Raw genomic sequence first — 12,532 nt, 5'->3', positions numbered from 1 at the left:
AAAATGTTATGGATAGTAAAAGGTTAAATAGTGAACGTTATCTGGAATTTGTCAGGTTTCCATATTTTCCCCTGCCAAACTTGCTCAACTTCTCAAAGCACATAAAAATCTGAATGATATACCTTAAAATGTATGAGGGCAATTAGATATTCTGCCACAATGAAGGAAATTCACTAGAAGATTTCTAGTACTCCAGCCTTTGAGTTAGGAATTGCCAAATATGCAGAAATACCTTGTCTCATCAACATTAACTGATGTTCATGCCGAGCTGCTTCCATTTCTGCCTCTAGTTTCTCTTTTGCTTCTCTGATGTTTCTATCAACTTGCTCCCGCTGTTGCTTTTCCATTTCATCAAGTGCCTTCCACCGAGAAGCATACTCAAACTCAAAAGTCCCAGGCTGGGCAAAACGTGGTGGCTGCTCTCTTTCCCTATAAAGGGAAGTACAGTTCACGTAAACATGCTTCACTCACAGAAATCTAACAGCAGAATACTAATCACTGACAAATTCCTGTACAAAGAGGAATTATTTCTTCAAGGCTTCCTCATGTATTTCTAATACTAAAATAATGAATTTAATTTTCACTAGCCAACAAGGCCAAATGAGCCCTGGATCCACAGCTACATGTTTAAACAAAGAACCGCTCCAATAATCAAGAAAGAGATGAGGTGTGGTAAATTTCCAAATTTAAAAAAAAGTGCAGAGGTGAGTGCAGAATTTTCCTCCCACCAGCAGTTTATCTCCCTGTAATACTTTTCTCTGACAAGAATGTATAAACTTACTTATGATACTGTTGAGTCTTTTGCATTAATTTCTCAGGTAGCCCATCTTCATCATCAAATTGTTCCATAGGTTCTACAATAACAGGTCGAGGAGTTCTAAAAAAGTAGATCACACATATTTTAACAGATTAGCCAGGATCTACTAAAATCAAGTTGCAACATAACACAGATGGCAATACTAGATCACACAACATAAACAGAATTTGCCTATTAAGTGGTTGTTTGTTGGTAGAGAACATTCTACCACAGGCAGAGCTTTCCCACTTCCTCAGCCCAACCCCTGGCTACTCAAGCTTGAGAAGGGGATAGAAGCCTATCCTCCAGAAGTATGAACAGTAAAAAAATTTCCCAATTTGACATATCTGGCTGGAAGGTTTGATGTGGCAGTAGATTATCTTTTTGTCTTACTGTTTTACTGTGTTTTTAGATAAACTGAGTTCTGCTTTGCAGGAAAAAAGTGAGGGGGGAGAAAGCTTTAACAGATAAACTGAGAACATAAGAAGCTGCCTGTTACTGAATCAGATTCTTGGTCTATCAAGGTCAGTATTGTCTTCTCAACCTGGTAGAGGCTCTCCAAGTTCTCAGGCAGAGGTCTTCACCTACTGCTAATCTTTTTAAATGACAGAGATTGAATATGGGACCCTTAGCATACCAAGCAAGTACTCTACCACTGAAGCATGGCCCCTCGTCTAAGTGCACACAGACAGTACATGCAAAATTTCAACCTGTTTCACAACAATAAAGAAGTCCTTAACTGCATATCATACCATGGAAGTTCAAATACTTATCATAAAACAGAATAAATGTATTTTAGATAGCACACAGCTGTTGTGACAATTCTTGCATGCATATTCAAGAATTTCAAGTATTTAGCAATGTATCAATTTTTAGCCTAATTAGAAATTTGAGGGCACTGTCATAAAACCTCAACAGTTATAGGAGTCAGCAGTCCCTACTAGATAAAAATACATGAAACCAGAAGTTCCAAGGTACAACTGTATCTAGTTAAGCTGAAGAGAGTTTGATAGCTACACAAAATAATCCTTTCGAAACAAATACAAAATCCACAAAGATTTACCAAAGTGAAAAAATAAAACCCTAGCACACATACCTAGGTACAAGTGAACATGCAACCTCCACATTTATCTATACTCCAAGTGTGCTTTATTTATTGTTTAAAGAAATGATGTTTTCAGCGCATAAAATTTCAGGACCTATTCTATCACCACAGTACCAACAGGAATAGTGACGCTGCTCAACAAATTTAAAACAGAAGTGGACATGAATAGAGATGAATTTTTTAATGTAGTATGGAAAGGAATTGGGTGAGACAGTGAAAAAGGTAGCTGGATTCAACCCAATGTATTTGTGACAAAAACATATTAATGATCTGAAATGGTAAACCCATCTAAGTTATGAAATTAATCACAGCTAAAAATAGCTAAATGTGTTCATTAATTTAGGTAAGACTGAAGGTAACAAAGCACTGAAAATAGCTAGCTAGCTTAATTCTTTTAAGAGTTGTTTTCCTTTTATTAACACAAGTGGTGTAAAGTCTGATTACTGTTAGAGGTTATAATACGAGACTGGACTTTCCAGTCAACTAATACAAATAAAAGTTGCCTACCAAGCCCGGCCAAAATTTGTGGACACCTGCATTTAGCTATATGTTAGGCTTTCTTCTGTCAGCAACTAGGTATCTTTTGTATTTTTCTTCAAACTGGTTTGCGTGATTATATACAGGACAAAGACACTGCAACCAGAACTTATACAAGTTGGCTGTGGAATTTACTAATCTCATTGATGTACTTTCATTCCAAATTCCTCAGGAGTTTTGCTGAACAGGAGCCTTCAAATATACATTTTTTTAATTTTACTTTAGGAAAAATGTGCAACTCAAAAACACTGCTATGTAATGAGCCAGTTCAATTAAAGGTGACATTTGACCAATTTTTCTGAAAAGTAACATTTTAATTCAGCATTGTTGTAGAGCAGACTTTGTAGCTAGACTCTAATGATGTATAACCTTAACTTGTAGACAGTTTTCTATTTACATAAACTACCTTAAATTCAACTAAGTAAACTTACGTTGTTAGCAGAAATGCTCCATCACTGCATCTTTCTAGGGCTTTCCGAGCTGGAGGTTTAGCAGCAAATTCTACAAAGCCTTTTCCAGTCGCTCTGCCACGGTCGTCTACAACAGCAACAGCTCTCTCCACAGGGCCAAACTGAGAGAAAGCTTGTTCCAGAAGCTCATTGGAAACAACAGGTGAAAGATTCTTTACTGTTAAAGCAGCGCCATGGGTAGCAAATCGAATTCGTAGTGGTCTGCTCTTCAAAATAGTTCCATCAAGTTCTGCCTTTGCAATTTCAGCCAAAGTCCGTGATTCCTTTGCAGAAGAAATGCATAATTTGTATTTGTGTAAGGTTCCACACACATGAATCTAATTATAGCAGATGAACTTTGCATTAATCAATGAACTCCATACCTGGGCCATTAATTCCAATTCCATCCTAACAAAAATAACTTGAAAGTTTACTTAACTTCAGCAGCATCTAAGCAATTACTACATTTTAACAAGTGTATGCAATATAATTGTGGTTTTGCTGTTTCTAAGCATGAACAAGCAATGTGGGGCAGAACAAAATATTTTTTTAAAGGAAAACCATTACTCCATTCCATAATATAACAGAAAATGTCATGCACCATTCCACGGTCAATTCAGACATGCCAAACTATGGCTATAGAAATGTAATTGTGACACTCTGACAACCATGGATAAGGTTTGCGCCACAACCCAATTATGAGTTGCAAAGCCTCTAGAAGTGAGTTACAGATCAGCCCTCTCCAATGGCCACTCCCTAGCCTCCTTTTTGTGCCTTTAAGCTGGGTAGCTACTTCCTCATGCCGAATGTGGGCCTGAAAGGCAGGCAGATCCAGGGCCAACGGAAGAGGAAAAAGCTGAAGGGGGGGGGTCTGCTTTTTGAGCAGCGGAGCAAGCAGTAGTTTTGGTACGTGCTTTGCCCCCTGTCCTTGCAACCTCCTTTATGCCAGTCATGAAAAGCATTCAACTACTGGAGCAAGACCATAAGCACTATGGCTACGTTGCAAGATTCAGCTGGTCAGTAATCTAGAAGGGGTGCTGCTATTCCACCCAGCTCTCTCCCATGTTTGTTTGTCTTTCTTTCAATTAGATGAGTGGGGAGCTGCTTGGGCTACAGATCTCAGAGCAGCTACCAGTCAAAAGTTAACCTCCAACAGTGGATCGAATCAAGTTTCCACTGGGAGAGGGGCAGGTAGAAATTGTTGTGGGAGGAGGTAGATAGCTTGATTTTGTGCTTGGAGGAGGACAGAAGGTTGGAGGGTGAAAAAAAAAGACAAAATAGTAACAAGAGAACCACAGGCAACAGGAAGGAAGAGAGGGTATTTGCATGGGATCCTGGTCAATCTCTGAGTTACAGCAGGGCTCACAAGCTCATGGCAGAGGAGAACTGCATCTGCAAGCAATATGGGCCTAAGTGGAAGTGGCTACCACTGCAACAGAAAGACAAGATAATCTACAGGAGCCTCTTAGAGATACATGTTCAGGCCTGGTACTTAATGCACCCAGGAGTCACCCCAGGCACCCCACCCCTGCTCTCAAACCTGCACCTCGACACTGCAGGATATCAAACTGCTCTTTGCACATGCTCAGGGGCATGCTTTCATTCACCTCTACACTTAAAGGCTGATCCTTGGTAGTTCTATTAAGTCTAAAGCCAGACTGAGGTGAGAAAGGGTAGGAAAAGAAACTGCAACTGGAGGCCAAAGAAATGCAGGGAAAGACCTCTGTTTATTGTTAGACAGGATTCGTATGAAGGGCTTATCACTTGAAACATTTTCAGTGCCAGCACATTCCCTAGAATCTACCGTGAGATTATAAGCAGGTGCAAAGTGCACTGAATTAGTGTTGATGAAGATTGACTGTATAAATAATTGCCCGATTTTTAATTGTTGATGAAGTACATTTACTTTTGCGTGTGGAATCTTTTTAATATGCATCCGTGCTGTAGCTTCCACTGGTAATAAGCACTACCAAGAATCAAGCAGCTATAACTCCACTCTTTAAAATAAAAAAGCCTTTGAATGAGGTCCTAACAGGAATCATGGAAGCAGCCAAGAAGCTGGGTACCGTTGATTCATGTTGTTTATGGGTGTTTGCCACCAGGAAAGGAAGCACTTATTCACATAGCTTGTGGAACGCGCTAGGGGTGTGTGATTCAGTATATCTGGTCCAAAAATATACCCAAAGAATACATCATTGGTATTTTTCAGGTATATTCATGAATCCCAGTCATATCCAGGCTTCTCAAGTATACAGATATTTCTATCCCAATTACTCCTGTAAATATTCAGGATAAACCATATTCGGGATAAACAACCATTTCAAAGGTCACCGCAGCTTATTTTTCTTACTTTAGCATGTTTCCCTGGGCAAAAAAGTGAGGGGGGCAGGAGATGACTCTCACAGGCAAATAGCACTGGTCATAAGGGGGAGCTCTCCTGTTTGTTCAATCACAATGATCCTCTGATCTGTCAGGTCCAGTGTATAGTTAAACTGTACTGACTCCATTTTCTAATGTTTCTAGTGTCTAAGTGCTTTCCCCGCAGGTGCACCAGTTCCCAGGCAGCTTTCCCACCGGAGGAGACTGTTTTGTCTAATACCGTTCCGCCAGGCATTGGCCTTGACGGAGAGCAGCTTCCCAAGACTGAAAGATGTTGTTTTGAGAACTGTGGGGGGAGGCTGATGCAGATGGGAACTGTTACTCTGTACCTCATGCTTTGCCCTTCATTGGTAACAATGACTGTGTACCATCCTGAGTCTCCTATTCAGGGCAGTGGACTATAATGGACCTTTTCTGCAGTAAAGTTTCCTTATTCAATCAATGGACTCTTGTTTGCTTTTGAAAGGGAACCTGTAGGAAGAGCCTTATCTAGCCACAAGCTGACATTTTGTTACCAATCATGCCTGAGTCGGGCCCAGCGGAATCCAAGGGAGTCCCGGACAAGGATCCCTTGTTTGATCCGTATGCGTCCCCCGACAGTCGAACAGCGCAACCCCAAGAATCTCAAGAACCGGTGTCGGTCGGGGCCGGAGCTTCGACTTCTACACCGCCTCTCATCGACCTCGGCAGTGAAGGGACCAGGCCGACGGCTGCCGCTCTCCCCTTGATCTCGTTACCCACCCCGTCGGAGTGGGGAGCCAGACCCCGAGAAACGCGAGAGCGCCGGGCCGGAGGACTACATCCTAGAGTTTCGATGGACGGGCGCCGAAGCCTAGGGACTGTCCCTGAGCTGGATAGCAGCCAACCGTGGCTGTTTTGGAACAGGACGACCGAACAGACGGACGGGAATACATCCCGCCGCGGCGCCCTGAGTTGGGATTATTCGGAACTTGCTCCATGGAAAGAGCCAACGGAAGTTCCTGAACAAAGTTGGGTGCAGATGCAAAGTCGCACCCATGCTGTAGATTCCGGCATCTCGGCAGTGACGGGTCTAGCCAAAGGAATTCTAGCAGCGAGATCGAGAGTCGATCAAGGAGATCCTCCGCCTTGGGGGCCGTGTTCCCCGGTGAGTACAACCGAGGGAGGTTCCGCTACGGGGCAACCGGGTCCAAGCCGAATGCAACAGTTGGAAGCTAGACTGATTGATATGGAGGAAAGTTTGGCTCATGCCATTCACCTAATCTCAGCGATGGGGGCAGGAGAGAGGCTTTCACCTGACGAAATGGCTGTACAAATAGCCACCCTCCAAAGCGTTATGTCCTATCCAGTGGAGGACGTTGGAGAACCGGGGGAAACGCCCGAGGAACCCCCTAGATTAGACGAAATTCCGCCTAGCGGGGATACTCCAGCTGAGGCACCCGGAGAGACTCCAACGGAAACCCCTAAATCGGACGGGGATACACCTTCCGAGGAGACTCCAGCTGAGCTGCCTGGAGAGGGGGAAGAAGGGCCAACCCGTCCAACCGAGACGACGGTGATACCCCCTCCTGCTTCTCCAACGACGGTTCGGCCGACTCAGACGGAAGAGCCTCCGGCTCCTCCTGGGGAGGAATTGCCGCAACAACCGCGAGAAGCGGTCCCCATTCAACTAACCCCGAGGGACGGCCTACCGGCACCTCAAGATCAGCCTCTGCTTCCCAGGATCACGACGCCGGGAGGGGCAAGCCCGCGCGGCCCACCACCCATCAGACCTTCGCCGCTGCGGCCCCTTCCGCTTCGACCGCAATTAACCCCGTTGCAGCAACCGATACGTTTGCCACTTGATCAACCCGTGTTACCACCTCCGAACCAACCGGTGGGACCTACACCACTACGACCCCACCAACCCACCCCTCAGCGGCCGGTCATTACTCAACCGCAACGGCCACCTCCACCTCAACCGCTACTGCCAGCACCTCCGGTATTGCCACCACCAGCCCGACCAAGATTGCAGCCGCCTGCCAGACCACGGCTGCAGCCACCGGCCCAGCCGAGGGCGCCACCGCCAGCCCAACCGAGGCCGCCACCCCCGGCTCAGCCGGTGATGCCGCCGCCAGCGCAACCAGCGCCGCTACCACAACCGGGTCCCCCCGTACCTCAAGTGCCATTGATGCTTCCGACGGACTTCTACCCAGCACCGGCTCCGAGGCAAGACCTCCCGATGGGCTGGGTGAAACTGGAAGCTACTTTTGATGGGGATCCCTCCAAACTGGGATTTTTCCTAGTGCAAGTCGTGCAGTTCTTCAACCGGTGGGGACACCTCTTCGGCAGCGAGGCCAGTCAAATTGAACATCTCGGCTCCCGCTTACAAGGCAAAGCAGCGGACTGGTATGTAGGACTATACAATATCGGGGCCCCGGAACTCAATACTCTCCAGGGGTTGGTGGATGCTATTCGAGCGCAATATGAAGACCCCTTAGAGGAAACCAGGGCCCGAACAGAATTGCAAGCCATTAAACAGGGCAGCATGTCGGCGAGAGACTATATCACGAAATTCCGACAATTGGCTGCCAAATGCCCTAGGTGTGAGGAGTCCACCAAAATCATTCTGTTCAAGCAAGGGCTAAACCCGAGACTTCTGGACAGAGCCCTTATGCAGGACAATCCCCCTACGTTGTTAGGTTGGATCCAACTTGCATGCGAAGTTGAGAATCGCATTTTGGAAGTCCGTTTGGTTGAACAACAACAACAAACGGGACAAAGAAGACCCTTGACTTTACAGAAGGGAGGACGGGGAGCTGGGTATGCCACCCGTGGAGCGAGAGATGCTAGATGGCAACAAGGGCTGTGTTTGCAATGCGGACAAGCCGGTCACTTTGCAGCACAATGCCCCTACCGGCCTGTGCAAAGACCTCCGCTTCAACTACGGCGTCCAACCCTTGCTCCATTTCCTACTCTCCAACGCCCGATTCCCGCGCCACGCGCGAACAGAGGCCGCGGCGCGTCCCAAAGGCCCGCCTCAGAGAGAGGACTGGAAGCGGAAGAAGTTATGGAATACGACCCCGCTTCCCCAAACGCAGAAGTCAATCCAGAAAGCCCCCAGTCGGGAAACGAGATGGATCTGTCGTAAAAGGGCCCAAACGACAGATCCGCCCCAAGCCCGTCCCTGCACGGAACCGGCCACCTGGGTCCATCTTATTCATGCCAGTGACTTTACTTAACCCGGAGAGGAAGATGCACATCCGAGTGCAAGCCCTCATCGACTCGGGTTGCTCGAGAGACATTATCGCCCCGGCCCTAGTCAACGGACTAGTTCTACCAACTCGTGAATTGCAAAACCCAGTGATTTTTGAACAAATGGATGGCACCAATATGAACCCTGTTACCACTGAGACCATCCCAATAATCACCGGCATGGGCCAACACTGGGAGAAAAGGTCTTTTGTCATCAGCGCCACTGCCAAATACCCGTTAATTTTAGGCAGCAAGTGGCTATGTGATCACAATCCCTACATAAATTGGGCAGAGGGGTGCATCACCTTCACTCACTCCAACTGTAAAAACCATCGCTGGAACCAAAACTGGGGTAGTGATCCAACTCACACCGAGAAGGCGCTTCTCACCCAAGAAGAAATAAACCAAATTCCCGAACCGTACTGGCCCTTTCTGAATGCCTTCTCCGAAGAAGAAGCTGATACTCTACCCCCGCACCGACGAACTGACTGCGCAGTGGAAATTGTACCTGGAGCCTCATTGCCCAAAGGACGACTCTATCCCATGAGTCTCCATGAACGAGAGGAACTCCGAAAATTCATCGACACCAATCTTCAAAGAGGGTTCATCCGTCCAGCCAATAGCCCCCATGCCGCTCCGGTACTCTTCGTGAAGAAAAAAGATGGGGGACTTCGACTGTGCACGGACTTTAGAGGACTTAATGCTGTGTCTACCAACAACGCCTATCCCATCCCACTCATCCGAGATCTTCTCAACGTCGTGGCCCAAGGTAAGATCTTTACAAAATTAGACTTAAAAGATGCTTACTTCCATGTCCGTATCAAGGCAGGGGATGAGTGGAAAACCGCATTTAATACACCCCTCGGACAGTATGAATATTTAGTTATGCCCTTTGGATTGGCGGGAGCCCCGTCGGTATTCATGTCCATGATAAATGAAGTTCTACACGAATTCATCTATAAAGGTGTAGTGGTGTACCTTGATGATGTATTAATTTATTCAGACTCGGAAGAGGAACACGTTCAAATGGTGCAAAAAGTCCTGTCCACTTTGATGAACAATAAACTTCCCATTAAGCTGTCCAAATGTGAATTCCACAAAACTGAGCTCACTTACCTTGGGTATTGTATCTCCCAAGAGGGGTTAAAAATGGATCCAGCCAAAATACAAGCGATCCAAGAATGGCAAACTCCCACCACCCGCAAAGACGTGCAGTCCTTCCTGGGCTTTGCCAACTTCTATAGAGACTTTATAGCAAACTTTGCTCAAATCACGCTCCCCTTAACCGAATTGTTAAGGACAAAAAATAAAGGGGACCAGGCTAAAAAACCCTCCTCCAAAATACAGTGGACATCCGATTGCCAAACTGCTTTCGAATGCCTAAAAGAACAATTTGTAACGGAACCCATCCTCTGCCACCCCAACGAAAATTACCCTTTCATAGTGCAAGTCGACGCCAGCGATACGGCGATAGGAGGGGTATTATTGCAGAAGGGGGAGGATGGGAAACTACGGCCTTGTGCATTCCTGTCAAGGAAATTTTCAGAAGCAGAAAGGAATTGGAATGTGTGGGAGAAGGAAGCTTTTGCAGTGAAAGCGGCCCTCACTAACTGGAGACATTGGCTGGAGGGGGCGCGATATCCCTTCGAGGTCTGGACAGATCATAAAAATTTGGAGGCCCTTCGCAGCCCTCGCAGACTGAACGCCAAACAATTGCGATGGGCAGAATTCTTTTCCAAATTCAACTTCACTTTAAATTACCTCCCGGGCAAAACTAACTTTCTTGCAGACGCCCTATCGCGCATGCCCCAACACAAGAGCAAACGGGAGGAGACTGTAGACACAGTCTTCTCCCCTACGCAATTGGGAGGCGTGGTAACTACACGCAACCGCGCAAGACAGCCCCTCCCGCATAACCAGGAGTGGAAATCGAAACTTAAAGCTGAGGTGGAAAAGGAGGGGGGTAGAGCACCTAAAAGCAAACTGGCTCAATCCCCACAGGGGGACTGGCTAGCTGGAAGCAAATTTTATGTCCCAGACAGCCTCCGACGGGAGGTATTACAACGATGTCACGATGCCCCCACTGCGGGTCATTATGGGTATCTGAAAACGTTACATCTAATACAACGGCAATTCTGGTGGCCGGGCATGCGCAAAGACATTTCCCAATACGTTAGCTCCTGCCCCATTTGCCTCAGCGCCAAAACCCGGAAAGGGAAACCTCCAGGCCTCCTACAACCATTGGAGACGCCTGACAGACCGTGGGAAATAATATCTATGGACTTTATCACTGATTTACCCCTTTCGAAAGGACATAATTGCATTTTAGTCGTGGTAGATCTGTTTTCCAAACAAGCTCATTTTATTCCATGTACTGCTATACCCACTGCTCGAAAACTGGCAGATTTATTCTTAAAACACATCGTAAAATTACATTCTTTTCCGTCCAAGGTGATTTCGGATCACGGCGGACAGTTCGTTGCCAACTTCTGGCGGGAGCTTTTGCGAATGTTGAATATTGAGCAGGGAATCAGTTCAAGCCACCACCCACAAACCGACGGACAATCCGAAAAAACTAATCAAATTTTAGAACAGTTCCTTCGTTGCTACATTAATTTCCAACAAGATAATTGGGTGGACCTTCTTCCTTTAGCTGAGTTCTCATACAACAACAGTGTGCATGCTTCCACTGGGGAGGCCCCTTTCAAAATTGTATATGGAGTTCACTTCAATCCCTTCCCGTTGGACACTCCCCCCCCCCATTCCTCTAATTCGCCTGATGTATCTTCCTGGTGGGGGGAGGCCAAACAGCAATGGACTCTCATTAAAAAACACCTCGAGAAAGCCAAACTGGATTACAAAAAGTACGCAGATCGCCATCGTGTGGCCGAATGGAATTTACAACCTGGAGATCATGTTTATATTTCCACCAAGAACCTGAAATTAGCTCAAACGAGCCGCAAACTAGCATTAAAGTTCCTTGGGCCTTTCCCTGTCCGCAAAGTAATTAATAAAGTGACTGTTGCTGTAAATCTACCCAAGAACTTGCGCCATGTTCATGATACATTTCATGTCAGTCTCCTTAAAAGAGCTCCCACCGACGACAAGTGGCACATCAAAGCTCCACCCATTCCTACTTTGATAGACGACCAAGTACACTACGAAGTGCAACAAATTTTGGACTCTAAGATCAAACGGAATCAGCTTTTTTACCTCATTAGGTGGAAGGACTTTGATTCTGGATACGATGAGTGGGTGAACTCTGTACATGTTCATGCTCCTAGATTAACCAAAGCTTTTCATACTCGTTACCCATATAAGCCAGGGGGGGATCTATTTTAAGGGGGGCAGAATGTCAGGTCCAGTGTATAGTTAAACTGTACTGACTCCATTTTCTAATGTTTCTAGTGTCTAAGTGCTTTCCCCGCAGGTGCACCAGTTCCCAGGCAGCTTTCCCACCGGAGGAGACTGTTTTGTCTAATACCGTTCCGCCAGGCATTGGCCTTGACGGAGAGCAGCTTCCCAAGACTGAAAGATGTTGTTTTGAGAACTGTGGGGGGAGGCTGATGCAGATGGGAACTGTTACTCTGTACCTCATGCTTTGCCCTTCATTGGTAACAATGACTGTGTACCATCCTGAGTCTCCTATTCAGGGCAGTGGACTATAATGGACCTTTTCTGCAGTAAAGTTTCCTTATTCAATCAATGGACTCTTGTTTGCTTTTGAAAGGGAACCTGTAGGAAGAGCCTTATCTAGCCACAAGCTGACATGATCATCCCTCCAAGGAGCAAGCGATGCTCTCACCTTTAAGTGTCATGTACCCTCCTTTTTTCCCTTAGGAAACCAGAAAGAAGGGGGCTATAGCTGCAGGGCAAAGAATAATTTGGGGAATGCATGCCTTTTACTGCCAAGTTGGTTCTGTCGGTGTTCTCTGGTTTGGCATTGGTTTTGTTGAGCTTTATTGGTTCTTTTTTGTCAGTGGTTGCTCTTTTTTAAAAAAGTTTTATTAAGAATTTTAAGCAGAGTATTAAAAGATATAAGAAAGAGTTAAA

The 12,532-nt window shown here is 46.1% G+C and overlaps 1 protein-coding gene across 2 annotated transcripts in view; it reads right to left on the bottom strand.

Moving 5' to 3' along the window:
• PSPC1 (paraspeckle component 1) overlaps positions 1-12,532 on the bottom strand; it is a 94,144-nt gene that overhangs the window by 67,312 nt on the left and 14,300 nt on the right. For both annotated transcript variants that reach the window (XR_008596728.1, XM_054975033.1), the window contains exons 2-4: positions 2,870-3,171; positions 782-877; positions 233-429 (exon numbers count right to left, since the gene is read on the bottom strand). Coding sequence is in view for 1 of the 2 variants with exons in the window: in XM_054975033.1 (XP_054831008.1) it covers positions 233-429; positions 782-877; positions 2,870-3,171 (595 nt within the window). In the remaining variant the exon portion in view is untranslated. The remainder of the gene's footprint in view (positions 1-232; positions 430-781; positions 878-2,869; positions 3,172-12,532) is intronic.

Source organism: Eublepharis macularius, chromosome 3, assembly GCF_028583425.1.
Source record: "Eublepharis macularius isolate TG4126 chromosome 3, MPM_Emac_v1.0, whole genome shotgun sequence".
Classification (NCBI taxonomy): Eukaryota; Metazoa; Chordata; class Lepidosauria; order Squamata; family Eublepharidae; genus Eublepharis; species Eublepharis macularius.
The sequence above is the reverse complement of the archived record's forward strand: the minus strand, read 5'-3'. Positions and strand labels throughout refer to the sequence as shown.